At 40.4% G+C, this 20,592-nt stretch overlaps 1 protein-coding gene across 1 annotated transcript in view; it reads left to right on the top strand.

The window, feature by feature from the left end:
• The first annotated feature begins 245 nt into the window (after positions 1 to 245).
• The window catches only part of LOC113007389 (amine oxidase [flavin-containing]-like), a 58,327-nt gene continuing 37,980 nt past the window's right edge, over positions 246 to 20,592 (top strand). The window contains exon 1 of the mRNA XM_080290797.1: positions 246 to 881. Within this exon, the coding sequence (XP_080146923.1) occupies positions 827 to 881 (55 nt within the window). The 5' untranslated portion in view covers positions 246 to 826. The remainder of the gene's footprint in view (positions 882 to 20,592) is intronic.

The following is a 20,592-nucleotide window of genomic DNA, read 5'->3' as shown; positions in this document are numbered from 1 at the left end:
CAAAGATGAGTTCTTGGCTAATTGTGACAAACCAACCACAAGAAGGCAACAGAAACTAAAGAATACAACATGACGGTTGCATGCATCACCTATGATAATGCTGCTGAATCTTTTAAAGACAGAGGAAAACAAAGTCATAAAAATATAAGGCAATAGCAGTGCCGTTGAGAAGGAGATAAAATGACTATGCTGAGAGACTCCTGAGTATCCTAGATAATTCGTTTTTTTCATTCAGCAGTGATTTGGGGAATTTTTCAAAGATAGATAGATAGGAGCTGCCATAGCAAGTATAAAGCTGTTCTGTGTCTTTGTGCAGCCAGATGCATTCTTTGGATGCACCTCACGCTCTACTTAGCTTTGTGTAAAGTAAGATGACGGTTAAACTTGAAAACTCAGTGTACACACCCTGGTATTATATAATACTATGCTGATAAGAAATATGCTGATAAGCCTTTGGCCAGACAGTTACAGCACCACAGTCAGGGACATCTGTGCTTTTACAACTAGGCCTACTGCAAAGCATAAAGGACTAAAAAGAAGACACACAGAGCCACGGAACTGTAATGGGTCTATAGTAAGTAATCTATACTTTCTTCTTCTTCTTATGTTTTGTTTTTTTTGTTTTGTTTTTTTTCTTTTTCATTCCATAAATTGTTTTCTCTAACCCTCCAAACCCACAGGGCAGCGCTTTACTATGGGTAGGCGGAGTCTGCAGGGAGTGGGCCTGCCCGGCGCTTTTTAATCCAGATGCTCTCCGCCGTGCACCCTGCGTCCGGCAACGAGCTGACAGAACCAAGAGGTGAAAGAAGACACACCACCCAGCAACATGACTGCACCCAGCAACACCTACGATGTTATAGTGGTCGGCGCGGGCATATCAGGTAGGCTGCACGTCAGAAAACTTTAGTTTTGTGTTCAGGCTCCGCGGACGAGCTGAGCAAATAAACTGATTAAAGCCAAAGCTCCGAGCAGAGCTGGTAGCGGTCAGATGCGCTTTGTGGAAGGTTAACTACACAACTGTGGCCGTGAGCGAGTGTGTGAGAAGACGCGGCACATCCTGTATCCACAGCTGACTGTGTGCAGAGCTGACAATGATGGAGGTTTTTTTTTTATTCGTATTGTTTTTCTTCTTCACGGTGTTCTTCCGTGAGGCTGCCTCCCCTCCCCTCCAGCAGCTAGTCAACCTCTGTATCACCGCAGCAACAGCAGAGCAAGTTGAGTAACAGCTAATCAACCAGCGCATACTTTGTGTTACATAAGAGGACGTGAGCTGGAGGGGTTCGCGTAAATGATTGTTGCTCGCATCCATAAGGCTGACATGTGTCTTGGCCCGTGTTGTTGGATTGTACAGATAAAAGCAGCTGGTTTGTGTTCGCTCTATGATCCAGGTGGAGACTGGCCGTGATGCTGAGGAGGAGTCCAGCAGCCATGTGAAAAATGACGCGATGTGTGGATTACAAACGTTGCATTTGACGCAATAGGTGTAATATTGCACACTTGCATTTTAAGTACAAGTTGGCAATCCCCCCCCCCCCCCCCCAGTAGTAATAAATAATAATAACAATGATAATAATGCATAGGAGGGGAGGGAAATGCACTGGGCGCCTTCTGGTACTAAACACTCCTTAGAAAACAGGCTGTGTGCTGTTCTTACCTAACAAGGGAAACCTTTACTATGAGGATAGTGAATGTTCTCAATCCTAGAATGCAAATCTTTGTACATAGTGTCATTTGGTAGGGATGTGCTGATACATCAGCTGAATATCAGTCAAAAAATGATTTTATGTCCAGTATTTCTGCTTATGTATGTATGATAAATAGTCTGCAGTCAGCAGGATTTACAAAGAGGTTATGTATAAAGTAAGGAAATCCGTATCTTTATGACTCTGTCTTCTACATTATAACCGATCCAGACCTTACCCAACTGTTACGTTATAGGTTTTGCAATTTCTGCTGCCTTTTTGGCCAGACCTCTCTTGAAAACAACATTTTTAATGTCGGTGAAACATTTACATTCATAAATAAATGATCTAAAAAAGTCGCTTTGCCCAAAACTGCTTGTAGCTGTCACTTTGTGACAGAAATGTTCTTTCTGGCTCAGACTGGCTTGATACCAAATCACTTCTTGCAAATGATCACTTTTTGGCATAGCACTGGTATTGGCCAAAATATCTGCAAATATGATGGTGTATTGTAGCCAGTATTTATCTGGTGTTGCACGTCAGTTTTGCACTGCCTGAATAGTTCAAAGTTGGGCTTTGAAAATAAAAAATAAAAATAAAATCCACAAAAACATTCAAGATTGGGAAAGAAAGAAAGAAAAATAAAGGGAATGGACTGCCACTTTCTAGTACCGCAGGTTTTTTTGTTTTGTTTTTGTTTTTTGACTGTCTTGCCCGGTCACACTAGGAAAAATTGGTGATTGTTCTTTTTCTTTTTTTTTGCTTTTGAGTGGTTGAGGTGGCCAGATGATCACCCAGAGTTTGAGCCTACTGTACAACACCCTCAACTTCAGCAGGACCACTTTCCATATCAAGGCGATTGGAAACAGGTTGCCTTTCACCAAGTGAGCTGTTTCCAATTGTCCAACTTGGACTGAGTGCAGTCCCTCTCAGGTAGACTGGCAAAGGTTCGCAAACAATTACCCTTTAATTTATAAATGCAGGCAGATTGCCAACACATTGTGATCCATGTGCAGTGATGAATGCTACAGCGTGTTTCTGTGCAGTGGTGGACTCGACTCAGTCGGTTATATTCTGGTCATTTTTGAGATATTACCACAAACAGATTGCATGTAGTTGTCAGCTTAAACCATTCAGTGGGAAACTGGTCGCAGACTTTCTCCCAGTCTTTGATGTTTTCTCGCCATCGTGACATTTTGAAGATGGCAGTTGACTGCGAGTGGTTTTAAACCAGGTCCTGTCTTAAATTTAAAACATTTGAATTCATTAAGTCTGGTAAGAATAATGAGCTCTGAATCAAAGACGCTGATTGACATACTGTATGTCAGCGGTCCCCAACCTTTTTTGCGCCGCGGACCGGTTTATGCCCGACAATATTTTCACGGACCGGCCTTTAAGGTGTCGCGGATAAATACAACAAAATAAAACTAGTACCGGTACCGAAAAAAGAAGATTTATTCATAACACACGTGAAAAGACCCAGGAAAACCGAGTTAACGATAAAAGCGATAACAAAATAACGCTGAAAACCTGAGCCTCAACTCTCGCGGCCCGGTACCAAACGACTCACGGACCGGTACCGGTCCGAGGCCCGGGGGTTGGGGACCGCTGCTGTATGTGGTGTAACGTCAAAACTTTGAATCCCTGTTGTTCCCGGCTGTTTCGATGCAGCTACACAACTTTCAGACACACACTCCTGCAAATGAGCAGTCAGGTTGGCAGGTGCAAAACTTCAGGGCAGGATTTTAGCATCTGTGGCGTTGGTGCGGTGACTGAAGTTGTTTTTCCCGATGTGAGTGAACCTCTGTCCTTTCTGTTCCCCATGCCTGACCGCTGCCTCACTCTCTGTTAGTCTGACAGTTCCATCGACTGCCTGCCTGCCTGCCTGCATGTCTGCTGTCAGGCACTAAAGAATTTAGGTCAGTGTCAGTTCAAATACCAGTCACACAGACAAAAACAAATGCTACAGAGAAAATGCAACAACACCAGAAGACCCTGCTGGCTTCCCCCTGCTCTGACTTTCCTCACTTTCCCACATTAGGTTCTTGTAATTACACCGTTTGTTTGTACTGCTGCCCTTTGCAGGGTTACAATGAGGGCCACATATAACAATCACTGTCCAATCAAAGCACATATGAAACAGGAGGAAGAGGGAGTGCTCTTTCTGCCCCTTCAGCACCTCTCCACTAAGATGTGTGTCTCTCTAATTTGCTTGCAAATGCAATTGTCTGTTCTGCCAGCCAGGACCACGGACCTGGTGCGTTCGTGGCCCTCAAGGTGCAGCCAACACTTTCTGAGAAAACATTAAATGCTTGTGACAGCCTGTTATCAAACCAGCAGCCGAGAGGATACCAAGGAAAAGGAGTGGAGGAAAGGAGAAGGGGGAGGAGGAGGGTCAGATAAGCAGAAATAACAGGGAAGGGACGATTTCCTCATGTTTTGCCTGAGCAGCTGTGAAAGTGGACAAGAATATGTCAGGATTAGGGAAGCGAGAAAGGGAATAAAGTGCAAACTGGGAACTTGAGTTGGTTGTGAAACAGCAAAGAGGATGGAAGTGGTAAAACAGACAGTTCAAAAGTAAGTGGTTCACAGGGCCTGTATCTCCCAAGCTAACTTAAAGCTGTCATGCAGTGCAGCATAGTTTCCCCCATTAAACTGCACAGTAGAGGATTTAGAAACTTTGGCTGCACTTTGTGGTGATGAACTCTGCTGGACTTTTACCCGGAGAACTGGCTGTAAAGTTAAATGACTGTAAAATCCCAAGATAAAATTACACATGTGAGCACATTAGGGCAGGCAAGGGTCCAAGTAACATACATGTCATAATCAGACAAAGAACCAACATGCTTCCTGCACGTGTCTATAGCGTAGTTTCACAAATAGTCCTTTCTTGGTGTGTGACTGTTTATGTGTGCTTCGAGAAGGGAATATAATCATTCCCATTCAGTGCAGTTTTCCATGTTGTGTATACTTTAAGAACATTTTAAGCTAACAAAGCGCAAAACATAGAAAGCTTTTCAACCAAAGTGCTTGTCTGTGTTTAGAGGGTGTGTTGTGCTTTTATACTTGTTAGAAGTGAATGCAGGTCAGACATTGGTTTACCCAGCCGACGTGAATCGTTTTGGTTCACTCTGTGCACCATTTGTCATCGAGTGACAATGTTGTATTTGTGCCAATAGAGGGGATGCATGCTCTATTACCTCTACTGAGGCACATCCTTACTTTCTTAAATGATGTGTGAAATGCTACATGGAATTTGTGATGATAAATATAGAGTAAATAATCAGCTGCCTCGCCAGTGACTCCCTCGTGTTAGGAAGAAGCTAACGTCATCTGTGGTTGGGAAACACGAGATGGCAAGGACCACAGCTCAGGGTTAGCTTAGGGTTCTGTACAATCATCCCCTGTGAGTCGCCATTAACTAAAAATGGAGGAATGGGTTAAGGTGCATCTATTAAGTATTGCCATCCACCCATTGTGATAAGCACTGTGTGGCCCAAATACAAAAAAACAGCAGCAGTGAGAGAAGTTATATCCCTCTTGGTGAGTAGGTTAGCAGGAGAGCCAGGTTCACATCTAACAATGAATGATTTAGCCTACTGTGATGAATAATGAATAAAGCAGATTCATCCGAGTGAACATACAGTATATCAGCTGAACAGTATTAAGTTATCATATTATTATCAATAACTTTATTATTGATTTACTGTCACAAATTGAATAGATCGGATAAGGAGCCTCATATTTAATGATGCAGGCTTTATTTGAATGATAGTTTGACTGTAGCATTGTGGTTGTATAATAACTACAGTTCCCTCTCTAATACAAATAGAAATGATTCAGCTGAAATTAGGGCTGCCACGATTAGTCGACTAGTCACGATTACGTCGACTGTCAAAATCGTCGACGACTGATTTAATAGTCGACACATTGTTTGAAGCTTTGTAAGATCACAAAAGAGGCAGGAATAAGTAGTGGGACTTAAGAGTGTAATAACGGACTGAAACAGAAGATGGCAGCACTGCATGTACAAGGATGCCAGCTGCCGTTAAACCCCGAAGAAGAAGAAGCTGTGTCCCAGAATTCATAGCGCAGCCCAGCTCAGTTTCCAACAATGGCGGCAGCTAGTTAGTTTTACTATTACTCTTATTATTCTTTCTGGGTCACAAAATAAACGTTTAACATGTTTTTAGGCGAGAATGTAGCTGTGTAAACCTCACATATCTGCTCAGTTTATCAAGACACCACATATTTTCAAAAGTTTTCAGAGACGTCTGTTACCCACCAGCTCGATAGCTAGCCGGGGGCAAGGCTCACTAGAGCCCGTGAGAACACCGGACTCCCGGCAAATCGTTTTCAAACCCACCGCCGTTTTTCACTACTCAGGTTAAACATATATAAGTCACTTAGATAACTTCAAAATGTTATTGTTTGGCTTTTTTTTTAGTATTTTATTTGTTCCTGAGTAAATCAGTTTGGCTGAGATCAACGTTATAGTTTTTACACAGCTGAAAAAAGTCAAGCAGACAACTGATTATCAGAAGTGTGAGATACTCGAGAATATACTGCGGTGTCCCATTATATTTTAGATAGCAAGGAGTTTATTAAACTTCACCGAAACAATCTGCAAATTTCATTAAAATTTAATAAAGTATCATCTTGTCTTTATTTTTAGTTAGCACATACCTTAAACACTTAAAGCTGTAAGCTAATGATAGTTATATAAGAGCAGATGCATGCTGGTGCAATAAGCTGTACGTTTTATGTCCAATGGATGCATGATCTGATTAGTCGACTAATCGCAAAAATAATCGGTGACTAGTCGACTATCAAAATAATCATTTGTGGCAGCCCTAGCTGAAATGTATGTCTGTGTTTATGGGTGTGTTGTTTTCATTTAGCCTTTGCGAGACACACTCTAGTTCTCACAGGTTTGTTGTTCTGTACAAGTTTATCATAGTTAACTAACACTAAACTGAAAACAAGGTTTAAGTTAAATTAAAAAATAACTGGGAAACACTTTTGTAATCTTTGAAAACTAGCTAAAATTAAAATATAGAGGAAACATCCTTAGTTTTGGCATCTGTTAGTTTGGTGAAGGTTTTATTGTAACTTACCCGATGAGGCATTGATGGATGGTTTACTGAGGCTCTCAATGTCTACATGACTCTGGGTCAACCACTTTCATAAAGTTCTGTTTTTATTGTAATATCTGTGCTGATTTTTTCAAAATGTGGCCTCTGACATATGACCTCCAGGGCTCGCAAAATCGCTAGCCCGACGTCCCGGGGCTAGCGATTTTTCCAGTCGGGCTACCAAAATCTATCTCTGCCCTGCCCGTCGGGCTATTGTAGGAAGGAAAAATATATGCCAATGCTTTTGCATTCTTTCAGAAATGTAGCTGGGTAATTATGTCATTGGCATCGGTGAGCCACTGTCAATATGTGACATATTGAAATCTCGTTTGAATTTGCGCTTGTTTTTTGCTTTCACTTTGCAATCGCGCGAACTGTGTATAGAGAGCGACAGTACTGATTGGTGAGTGATGATAATTTGCGCACCAATTCCTCTGACATCGTCTTATCAATCGTTAGCTTACTATGCAAACATGACAAGTGAAATCTCCCGCAGCAAGCTTAAACATATGAGAGGTTGATTGAGCAGAGAATCGCTGACCGTTATGTGTGTGTGTGTAAAAGCAGCAGGATATATATTTTAGTTCTGCTGAGCCAAATAAGAGAGGTCAGGGTGAAGAAGTGACAGCCAAAGAAAAGCTTACCACAAAACGGAAAAGTTATGACAAATCAGACTATAAGGCAAAAAGAAAGTGCAGCTTTATGGTTTCATGGACAAAAGAATTTCTGTGGCTGCAATATGACGAGCTAAATAACCAGGGCTGCACATAAGTGGTCCGCAGGTGCGCATTCGCTGTCAAAATAAAAAACGCGCACAAGATATGAAGTTGCAACGCGTGTTTGCATACATAAGATTTTCTGGAGGAGGACAGACATTTGTTTAGAACTCTTAAAGATGTCGAAGAAGCTCCTTTAAGCAATTACTTTGGTGTTCCTCCACCTCCAAAGAAATGTCAGAAGGAGTCCGAACCACAAAAGAAGCGCGTATTCTCAGAAAAGTGGTTGCAGGAGGTGAGCTGGCTTCAAACAAATGATGAACGCACAGAGATGTGGTGCGGAATGTGCCGTGAAAATCCCACTCTAGCGGACAAAAACAGTGCTTTTTATATGGACGCAAACGCACGTTGCAACTTCTTATCTGGTGCGCGTCTTTTATTTTGACAGGGAATGCGCACATGCGGACCACTTATGTGCACCCGTGTAAATAACATAATGTTCTGCCGGGTGTGTTGTTGGTTTTCTCTCGATTTCTGAGTCGACAAGCGCCTTTGTTACTGGGACCAGTCATTTTAAGAAAGGCCCCCATTAGAACCCATGAGAAATGCAAGAAATGCATTATTGCTCAGTCTGCAATATCTTTCCCAGAACAAACACCAATTGCAAATAACATACTAAAAATAAACCTGAAAAATCTGTTTAGAACAGCGTACTATGTTGCAAAGAGTGAACTACCACTGGCAAAATTTAGCAGTCTTTGCAAACTTCAAAAAGCAAATGGCCTAGATCTTGGTTCCACTTGTCTCTTACCCGTGACTTCAGCGGAAATTTCAAAGTCAGGATCTGACACAGACTGATTCATGTCCTACAGTTCTTACAAGTTCATAGAAATTTCTGTTCAATTAGAACCAAGTATTTGAGTTGATGATTGTAATTTTTATACAATGTTGTAATTTGTTTTTCAACATTTTTTTGATTAATGTTTTTTTTTCCTTTACAATATTATACATTAAAGTATAATATTGTAAAGGAAACAAAACAGGAAACAAAACATCAATCAAAAAATTGCTCTCTTTTTTTATTCGGGCTACTTACATTTATTTTGGGCTACCAAAAACTGAAGAGTCCCTGCCCGAAGGGCTACCAGGGATTTTGAAATTTTGAGAGCCCTGACCTCCATACAATAATGATTCAAAATATGATTTTTCTGCTTTACTCAGCACAGTACTTCCTATAGAATTATATTCCATTGGTGACAGTGGAGTTGATGCATGCTGATGTGCATGCATATCTGTGAGCTTAAATTGAGAAACACCCCCACTTTCTTAAATTATTTATTTTATGCTAAATTTTGTGATCATAGATAAATATCAGTGGGCCATAGCAGCACATGAACCAGTTCTCCTTCTCCTCATAGGGCCTGGTTAGAATGGCCTTCTTGATTGCAGTGATCTTCCAGACATTTGGTATCTTGCATGATATTGTACTTGGAGTCTGTTTGAGCACAAGACAAGACACTTTCAGTTAGGGCTGGGCCATATTATACCGTTCACGGTAATACCGGCATAATGTTAAGCAACGATAGGAAAATGAAATATCGCGATAGAATATGAGAAAAACGCGCATGCACAGTGCCTTTGTTTTCATACGCACATGGCCGATGACAGATGAACCAGAATTGGTTTGTAAAAATGGTGCAACTTCAGTGATGTGGAGCTGGTTTGGTGTTTGTCCGTCAGATACACGACAAAGCGCATTTTTTTGCAGAACATGCAAGCGGCCGTCGTTATTGTCGTATTTGTCGGACTAAGATGCTCTTAAATCTGGGAGTAATCTGGGTGCTAAACTCCGTATGCTTCAGGTCAAACAACACTGCAGCATCACTGAGAGTTAAAAACTGTCTAAATTCTTTCATCTTTAATAAAACGATCAGCATTGCTGCTTTACCAGGTGTAACTATGAAGTTTAACTTCCAGGCATCCATGAAAACAAAATTTATTACATTTAACGGAGTTAGAAGTTAGCAGGAAGCTAGCGGAAGTTAGCTCGCTAGTTTCGCTAGTTACCTAAACATGATAAAGCATGTTCTGACTGAGAGATTTCTGAAAAAATTCAAACGTACAGCTCTGCTATCACTTCCAACATAAATGAAGACAGGAAACTAAACAGCAGTGACGTTTGTAGGGTTACTGAAGTTGGGCTAGCTGGTATATAATGATGTGCTACGTGATCGCTAGCGACACACAGTGTTGCCAACTTAGCGACTTTGTCGCTATATTTAGCGAATTTTCAGAAAAAGACGTGAAAGCGCTTATCGCTTTTACTCTCAACAAGCAGCGGGTGCTGTAACGCAGTCAGTTCTTCTTTTACTCTTTTACTCTTATGCTGTTTTGTGGATCACAAGGTTTAAAACTACTTATAAACACACACACACAAAGTAACTCCACCAGAGTGCCTATTTCGGGTCACTTTTGCCGGTCCAAGCCCGGGTAAAGGAGTAGGGTTGGAATTGTGACATTAAAAAACAATAATTACTAAAAGAAATTTAATTTGTAGTTCTAAATAAACTCTAAATGCATTTAGGACGTTTTTTACTCACTTTATGTCTCTTCCACGATGTTATTTCTCTCAACAACAACATAGGTTACAATTAGATTAGCATGACCAATTATGCAAATTGGGCGATGACGTCATTTAGCGACTTCTAGCGACTTTTATGACAGCCAATAGCGATTTTCCTTACTGAGGAGTTGGCAACACTGGCGATACAGCTATGTTAGCATAACATAAACAGTGAAGCTGGAGGAGGAACACTAACACTTTTCCACATATAAAAGTTAGCGTTAAGGTTCCTGATAGTTAGAGACAAATGCAGTCGCATGGCAGGATGCTGTAAACGGACCAAACTTCAGTCAGGAGAACAACTGAGATTATCCATCCACAATACAAGGTTAGTCATTAATATACTGCAACAACATGGGAATAGAGCAGCTGCCAGAGAATTCAACATTAATGAATCAATGGTACAGAAGTGGAGGAAGCAAGAAGAATGAGTTTAATAAAGTTTGATTTATCTGACTGCTTTGTTTCACTTAATGTGCCTTATAATCCCGTGCACCTTATGGTCCGAAAAATACGCACTGCACACTGCAGTTTAATGTTGCAAAGCACCTCTTTTTAACTTCAGTGGCTATTATACATGGTTATGCTCAGGATATGTCAGCCCATTTCTACTGGAAATGCCTTTTGGTTAAACTCTCAGCAAGGAATTTGCATTTGCACTGTTACATTTTTATAAAGCTTTAATGTACATAAAAACCAGCTTCTTGTTTAAGTGAAAATAAATGGAAGGTTGTCTTTTTGCGCTAGTAATGTTGTGGAGTTGTATTTTGTCTCGCATCAATTATATCGTCAGTTATATCGTTATCGCAAATTTTCAAATATATATCGTGATAAATATTTTTGGCCATATCGCCCTGCTCTACTTTCAAGTAAGAATGCTGAATGATGTGGTCATCCTGCCAGCAGGTAAAAATTCAAATTCAAATTTTATTTGTCACACACACACAACCATACACAGTATGACATGGGGGTGAAATGCTTGTAGCTGTACAATGCCCGACCATTAAATGACAGAAGAAAAGTTTTACAATATTTACAATTTACAGGTAACACGAGAGGTAACACGAGATGGAAAGTTTCCATTGCACTGCATTGCACTAAAGGCATTACCAGATACAATTTAGTTAAAGGATTTTAGTAAGTGCAATCCTGGTGATGGCAGAGGATGGCATTTTTCCGGAGGACGTAAGTGATAACTTATGTTCTCTGTAAAGATAACTGTGACATGAGTGAGAGCTGAGCTTTAAATTCACCAAAAGTCTCTAAATTCTACGTCCTACGTCCACCAATGAGATAACAGTGATATAAAAAAGATAAAACTCTTGTATATAAGAGTCAGTGCTCCCCAGGGTGGCTGTGGCTACAATGTAGCTTGCCATCACCACTGTGTGAATGTGTGTGTGAATGGGTGGATGACTGGATATGTAAAGCGCTTTGGGGTCCTTAGGGACTAGTAAAGCGCTATATAAATACAGGCCATTTACCATTTACCATAAATTCCTAATTGCAGATGGTGAACTTTTAGCAAGAAGACCTGAAATACCTAATGTAAAATCACTCGAAGATAACCAAAATTCACCTGTTTCATGATGTTACAGTGTTGCAGCAAGTTACATTAAAATTAAAACAGTTGGGTTAGAGACAGTAAATTGTGAAGTAGAAGAAAAACAAACAAAAAACCCAAATGAAGTATATCAAAACTGTGATAGACTTTCACTTTTTACATTTTTACTGACCCTGATATCCAAAGTATTCAGTTAAATTAAATTAAATGTTATTTTATAGCACCAATCACAACATCAGTCACCTCAAGGCGCTTAGTATTAAAGACCCTACAATAATTCAGCGAAACCCCATCAATCAAACAACCCCCTATGACCAAACACTAAGTTGAGAGTGGGAAGGAAAAACTCCCTTTCAACAGGAAGAAACCTCCAGCAGAACCAGGCTCAGGGAGGAGCACCCATCTGCTGCGACCGGTTAGCGGTCATCCAGATCTTTGTCTTTAAGACATTCCTGCAGTTTAACTAATTGGTGCTTATCATTTGGCTTCATGGAAAAATAAAGCTGGATATCATCTGCATAGCAGTAAAAATCATGCTGTGCCTTCTAATGATACCCCGGACCCTGTTTTCTTCCCACTGTTGCTAAGTGCTTGCTCATAGGGTGCTGTCTGATTGCTGGGGTTTTCCCTCTAATATTGCAGGATCTTTATTCTACAATTTAAAGCCCCTTGAGGCAACTGCTGTTGTCAATCGGTGCTCTAGAAATAAAACTAAATTGAATTTAAGTGGTGCGTTCAATCTCATAAATACATTTCTAGGACTCATTGCACCTGCTGTGTTCTAAATATATCCGTCAACGTATGTGAACAGTCCATATGTGAATAAATTCTCACCTTCTCTTGCAATTTAGCTTCATTATGGCTTCAATCCTAGATAACCACTTTCTCTGTCCAGCTGTGCAAACAACAGAGCCTGTGGTGTGTGCGGTCTGATTCAATCATTCGATGGACAACATGTAATAAGTGCATTTCTGCATGCCTGCGCCTCTGTGTTTGCCTTGTGTGTGGCAGCTAAAGTCATGAGAAATGTCAGGTGTGTTAATGTTACAAATGCTGACGTTGGCTGTGTGAAAAGTGCATTCAGCTGATTGATGTTTGCACACCTGGAAAGCCCTTTTCTCTGTTTGTGATATATTTTAATTGAAGGATTTAGGGTAGGCTTATGAGGTCCTCTGTTTTTTTGTTCACTGCTTGACTGACAAAATTATCTGTCTGCCTGATGGTATATTTAACGATTGCGTGAAAGGAAATTTACAACTTTAAAATGATTTGCTATCCTTTTGAGGGCACTGCCCCTTTAAGGAAGTTGCTATAGATAGAATCACATGGGAAACTGATACAACTCACATGTCTGTATTGCACATGCACAGCTACAACACTGCCTTCCAGCCAGTTCTAACTCAGCGTAGAATGAAGACAGCAGCTGTAAAGCTCAGTTGTTTACATATTATATCTTTGGTGTTTAGCTCATATAAAGCAGAAGAATTAAATCGTTCATTGCTGATTTATGGTGGGTTGTGTTCCAGACTGTTTCTTGGCAGGGAGTAGTCATTTCCTGGAATTGGTCAAGTAGAGGGCTGGTTACTGATCCTAGAGTGGAAACTAAACATGAAGAAGGCTATTTTAATTATTGCACACCAAACTTTCAAAGCATATTAAACCTGCTCTGACCTTTGTAGCAATGAAACATCAAATTAAGACCACCTGCTTTATGAACCAGGTAATGGGTACCAGCAATGTTCCCTCTAATTTTTCATGTGTCTGAGCGAACACACAAACTCCCTGAGCGGTCCCTTGGACTACTGTGAGCAACAGCAGACGTGTGCACTGTGGTCACACCAGCATCGAATCCATCCAAGTTACATGGTTTATTAAAATAATCAAATTACAGCATTTGCATTTATGTTGGACTACTTTTAATTAACTGCTTTAGCCCACTTACAATGAAAATTTAAAAAAAATCTAGTCATTGACCTGTGTAGTATGTTCACACTATTGGAAGTAAAAATAACTTGAACTCCAAAACACAACTTAATTTTTCTTTTTTTATATATATATATGTATAAAGCTCTGACTTGTATTATGAGTCTGTGGTCTGGGAGCGAGTCCTGTAACTCTCTGTCTGCAAAATACAGTATATAATGACCAATGTTGGGCAATTAATTATATAGTTACTTCTTCAAAAAAGTAACTGAGTTTTGTAAACAAAGTTTTTTGCAGCTGTTTACCTAAAAATGCAGCCAAGACGTTTTTTTAAAATAAACATTTCAAACTATTTACAGAACAATCAGCTGTTCTGCATCAAATTTGATGCCACACAAATTATTTGTGCCACTCCAAAAAATTATTTCTGTCCACTATGAGATAAAGGAGAACAGCAGCCTGATACCTGCAGGCCTGACAACAGGAGATGTGTCACTCCTGTAACACCTGTAACATTCAGCAGTCGCCTCATTGTTCTGACGCACACAAGAAAACTATTGACTACACTACACACTAACTACACAAGATTTGCACTAAACATGGCGAACCTCTCACATCTCAAAACACCGCGTCACTCCTAAAACTTCCCCCTTCCTAAACAACTAAATACCATGTTGCCATATCATCTTTTGATTGGTCGACATGGTACATTTTTCGACGAATAGGAAAGGGTTGGTTTTTTTGGTTTCAACTTTGCTCACAGGCGGAGAGCGTTTTCCTTATAAAACACCATTTTTACCGTTTCTTCCCTCAGTAAATATAAACAACGATAGTATTCAGGAAGAAAACCAAACATTGCAGATATTTTTATCATAACTCTGGTTTTACGTGGCCTATCAACTCAATTTACAAACTGGTATACAGTCCACACTTTTTCCATCAATTGCTCCGTCTGTCCTGCTCACATCTCCAATGGTTGTACACGTTGTCATTAATGTGGCTTCACTCCACATCAGCCGCTTTGCTAGCTAAAACACCGGCGTCGGCACATAAGGACGCTGTCATAGCCTGTCAACGACGTTGATTAGCTACCTATATACGAATGTGAATCGCATCATTAGCTGGACTATGGGACAAGGTGGCATCGTTCTAATCCCATACGGGAGCAGCCAGTCACTTACTGACTAACACTGCAAAACAGAATTGTTAAAGTTTTAATTTCAATTCAGGTTAGATTTTTTTTCTGTGTGCAGAGACCGTGCCAGCAGTGTGCAATTGCGCACGCGCGCAGCTTAGAGGGAACATTGGCTGTATCCCAATTCAAGGGTCTGCAGCCTTAAAGTACGCAGCTTTAACGGTCCACAAGGGCCGCATACTCAAAGACCATTAAGGCCGGAAGTGCGAGGCTTGTGAAATGGGACGGTCTAGCCTCCGTCGCGCTGCCCAGGTTGCCTAGCAACCATGATACTAACATCTGGAAACGTTTCATACAGCATTGTTTGACAGAAATGAAGGAGAAAATCTTTTGTTCATTTGTTTGTTTCTTTCTACATGAGCTTTGATCATTCTCTGTAAGATTAAGCTCAGCTATTGAACAGCGTATATTTTAAAGTAAAGGCTTTAAAACCAAGTTAGTACAAACGTCACTAATGTCACATAACTTTGCCGACATGTGGCCAACAGTAATGTTTTAATGTTCTTCGTTAGTAAACATTTGCACATAAATAAGTGACATAATATTCAGTACTTACTTAAAGTTTACTCTTCGGGTGCCCCTCATCCACTGTTTTTTTTCCCGGCAACATTATCCACACCCACCGCCGCGCTATGCATTTGGGTCACGAAGTCTACACGTCCTTAAAATTCAGGGAAATGAAGGACGCATTTGAGGGACGCATTTCGAGCAGCCTTTGGATTGGGACAGCCTTTGTCGCGTTGCTGTGACGTAATCGGCCTTAAAATGCGGCCTTTAAGGCTGCAGACCCTGAATTGGCTGTGTCCCAATTCAGGGTCTACACGCTTGAAGTACGCGCACTACACGTACTACGTACGGTGCGTACTATAAGTACGAGAAGTGCGGAAGTGAGAGGCTTGTGAAATGGGACGGTCTTGCCTTCGTCGCGCTGTTCAGGTTGCCTAGCAACCATGATACTAACCGGGAGAAATGTTTCATACAGCTTTGTTTGACAGAAATGAAGGAGAGAGAGAAAAAAGTTTTTTTGGTCATTCATTTTTGTCATGACATCACTTTGATTAGTTGAGTATCTGAGGCTGAGACCACAGGACTGTAAAACACGATTGTTGGGCTTCACTTCTGTACTGAACAGTCATTTCAAGATTAGTTAGTAAATAACAATTAGCTAATGTTGTTCATGAGACTAAAATCATCTCACTGTGGTAATGTAAATATAAAATGACCAATATTATAGTATTGTCAGATTATCATGAGATATATCTCTATCTATCTATATATAGATACAGTGGGGCAAAAAAGTATTTAGTCAGCCACCGATTGTGCAAGTTCCCCCACCTAAAATGATGACAGAGGTCAGTAATTTGCACCAGAGGTACACTTCAACTGTGAGAGACAGAATGTGAAAAAAAAATCCATGAATCCACATGGTAGGATTTGTAAAGAATTTATTCGTAAATCAGGGTGGAAAATAAGTATTTGGTCAATAACAAAAATACAACTCAATACTTTGTAACATAACCTTTGTTGGCAATAACAGAGGTCAAACGTTTACTATAGGTCTTTACCAGGTTTGCACACACAGTAGCTGGTATTTTGGCCCATTCCTCCATGCAGATCTTCTCGAGAGCAGTGATGTTTTGGGGCTGTCGCCGAGCAACACGGACTTTCAACTCCCGCCACAGATTTTCTATGGGGTTGAGGTCTGGAGACTGGCTAGGCCACTCCAGGACTTTCAAATGCTTCTTACGGAGCCACTCCTTTGTTGCCCGGGCGGTGTGTTTTGGATCATTGTCATGTTGGAAGACCCAGCCTCGTTTCATCTTCAAAGTTCTCACTGATGGAAGGAGGTTTTGGCTCAAAATCTCACGATACATGGCCCCATTCATTCTGTCCTTAACACGGATCAGTCGTCCTGTCCCCTTGGCAGAAAAACAGCCCCATAGCATGATGTTTCCACCCCCATGCTTCACAGTAGGTATGGTGTTCTTGGGATGCAACTCAGTATTCTTCTTCCTCCAAACACGACGAGTTGAGTTTATACCAAAAAGTTCTACTTTGGTTTCATCTGACCACATGACATTCTCCCAATCCTCTGCTGTATCATCCATGTGCTCTCTGGCAAACTTCAGACGGGCCTGGACATGCACTGGCTTCAGCAGCGGAACACGTCTGGCACTGCGGGATTTGATTCCCTGCCGTTGTAGTGTGTTACTGATGGTGACCTTTGTTACTTTGGTCCCAGCTCTCTGCAGGTCATTCACCAGGTCCCCCCGTGTGGTTCTGGGATCTTTGCTCACCGTTCTCATGATCATTTTGACCCCACGGGATGAGATCTTGCGTGGAGCCCCAGATCGAGGGAGATTATCAGTGGTCTTGTATGTCTTCCATTTTCTGATGATTGCTCCCACAGTTGATTTTTTCACACCAAGCTGCTTGCTTATTGTAGATTCACTCTTCCCAGTCTGGTGCAGGTCTACAATACTTTTCCTGGTGTCCTTCGAAAGCTCTTTGGTCTTGGCCATGGCGGAGTTTGGAGTCTGACTGTTTGAGGCTGTGGACAGGTGTCTTTTATACAGATGATGAGTTCAAACAGGTGCCATTCATACAGGTAACGAGTGGGGGACAGAAAAGCTTCTTACAGAAGACGTTACAGGTCTGTGAGAGCCAGAGATTTTCCTTGTTTGAGGTGACCAAATACTTATTTTCCACCCTAATTTACGAATAAATTCTTTACAAATCCTACCATGTGGATTCATGGATTTTTTTTTCACATTCTGTCTCTCACAGTTGAAGTGTACCTCTGGTGCAAATTACTGACCTCTGTCATCATTTTAAGTGGGGGAACTTGCACAATCGGTGGCTGACTAAATACTTTTTTGCCCCACTGTATATATATGCTTTAAAACCAAGTTAACACTGAAAGTACAAACATCACTAATATCACACAACTTTGCCGACATGTGGCCAACAGTAATGTTTTAATGTTCTTCGTTATTAAACATTTGCACATAAATAAGTGACATCATATTCAGTACTTACTTTTGACAGTTCACTCTTCGGCCGCTCCCTTCTGCCGTGTTTTGCGGCAAAATTATCCACACCCACCGCCGCGCTATGAATTGTGGGATATATGGGACCACGAAGCATGCACCGGACCACGCTTGATATTTGGGGAAATCGACGGTGCATTTGGAGTATGCATTTGAAGTACACTTCGAATTGGGACAGCCGTCGTCGCGTGGCGGTGACGTAATCGCACTTAAAATGCGTACTTCAAGCGTGCAGACCCTGAATTGGGACACAGCCATTGGGTACCAGACCTCTAGGGTTCTCTTGGTATCTGACACTTGCAGTGGATCTTTTAGGGCCTGTGGGTGGGGCCTCCGTGAATCTGATCAGTGATATGAATTATGCTTAATTAGCTCAAGATATGGGTGGACTGCACACTTTAGACTCTTTGAGTTCAGGAAGCTGTTTCTGAGGCGCTTCATCAAAATTTAAATGAAAAAAAAGTCTTTTCACTTAATGCATAATAAAAATATAATATGTAGAATTTGGGAGTTTTGAGTGGAAAAGCAACTTTTTTTACAACAGTTCTCATTTTTTGAGATACACTAGTACACACATTTTTTGGGTGGTTGCAAATGTAAATTTCCAATAATGTTAGTAACAGTCAGTTAAATGGTAAATGGACTGACATGTATTAAGCACCTTTCTACTCAATCTGAGCACTCAAAGCTCTAATTTTCATCATTATAAAAATCAGGACCTAGGTAACCCTAGGTCCAGTTATCCTCATCACCTGTTTCCTGACAACACGCACAAAAGAGAATATTCTTGTGTGTAAATTTCAAGCTATTCTGTAATTGCTTGTCAGTATTGCTTCTCAGTTTGTTGCTCGTAAAAACCAAATTAGTGTCTGCATGTTGAGAACATGAGATTGGGAAAATGTAATTGCAGCACATCTTGTAATTGTCTCCCCCTGCGGATCAATATGTAGCCTCATTGGGCTCCTATTCAAGTGTCTCACTTGTCACTCAGACACTATTGGATTTTTTGTTTGTGTTCCTGTGAAAAGAACATTGTCTGGGCGCAGACACACTGAGACACATGGAGAAAATCAAATGTCACACACTGACGGTGTGATTTGTCTCTCTGAAGAACATGTTCTTCAATATTCTTAGAAAGCAAGTTCTAATTTTCAATTTAGGGCATAACATTTTTTTTAAAGAAAAATATTTTACTCAACATTAAACAACATCTCAGATTTATCCCTTTAAAAACAACTACACCCCTCATGTGTAAAAGATGACATAATTTGTTAAGACCAGTAGTGAGAAGATAAATACTTTTATCTGTTTATGGCATTGTAAGATACAAACTAACTGCTAGTCATTGTTATTTAGCAATAAGATTGGACAGCTGGATGTAGCCACCATAATGTCACCAACATGTTTATGAACTTCTGATTTATGATTCCAGTTTGGCCTTTTTTTCTCATTGCTATATTGTTTTTTTTCCAGCATGTATGATCATATTTTGCTAACTGTAATTACTGCTAGCATATAAAAAAGTAATAATAGAAATTCATTCATCACAAAAACTCACAAACTGGAGCACTGACTCTCTAAATAGTTGGTAGAAGAGTTGGTACAGTTAACGACACAGTAAGTTTGGATCGTTTCTACTTGTATCTCGTTTTGAATCACCCCGAATGTGCATATTGATTTGTCATATTGTTTTAAACCCTCATTTGTGTTTTACCCGTGCATTCTTTGCTGGTGTTTCTCAGGCTCTTCTTTTTTCTGACGGCATGCTGTATTTTTTGTTCACCCTCTGCAAGTGCATCAAAATAACTTTTGTTTTTCTCTATCTGGCATTTGGGTTCTCTTTTTGCTAAAAATATCAGAGCAGGTAATGTTATGTGCAAAATAATTGCATTACAAATGCTCCAAAAAGCACCAACAACACAAACATGGTTGACTGGTCTAGTTACGTGAATACAGTGAACTGTGGTGAAGCCTAGCAGGCAAACAGCGGCCTATTTGTCCGTACTCGTTTTTGGAGTGGGCATTTGAGCGACTGCAAATGAGACATGCAGTTGCAGCTAGAATGAAATAGCTAGTGTGTCTCTTGATTTTTATAGCTAAAAGCTAATCTGCTTACAAAATTGCTATGATTAGGGATGTTCCAATACCAGAAATTTAGCAGATGATACTAACGCACATAGAATCACATACTTACTTCTCTACACCCAATTTAATACCATGGTTTAAAAAAATACAAACAAACAACAAAAACAGAGTGATTATCCCATCTCTGACACAGTGATGGCAGACCAGTTATTTAAAATTTTACCATTATAGTTTGTTGACATGACACAGACTAAAATGTTAGGATGGTTGCAGAGTAGCCTTGTAACGTTACTATGAGGTATGATGATCATTACATAATGTTAGCCTAAGCTTTTGTATAACAGTAGCCATTGCGAAACATAGCTGATTTTGCAGTATGATAAATTGCACAGTAAGATAAGATAAGATAAGATAAGATAAGATAAGATAAGATAAGATAAGATAAGATAAGCTTTATTAGTCCCACACGTGGGAAATTTGTTTTGTCACAGCAGGAAGTGGACAGTGCAAAAGTTATGAGGCAAAAATTAGAATACAATAAGAATAAATACAGTACACAACTGTACAGAATAGAATAAAATAAAATACTATATACAGTAGAATAAAATAAAATAAATAT

The sequence above is a fragment of the Astatotilapia calliptera genome, chromosome 16 (assembly GCF_964374335.1).
Source record: "Astatotilapia calliptera chromosome 16, fAstCal68.1, whole genome shotgun sequence".
Classification (NCBI taxonomy): domain Eukaryota; kingdom Metazoa; phylum Chordata; class Actinopteri; order Cichliformes; family Cichlidae; genus Astatotilapia; species Astatotilapia calliptera.
The sequence above is the reverse complement of the archived record's forward strand: the minus strand, read 5'-3'. Positions and strand labels throughout refer to the sequence as shown.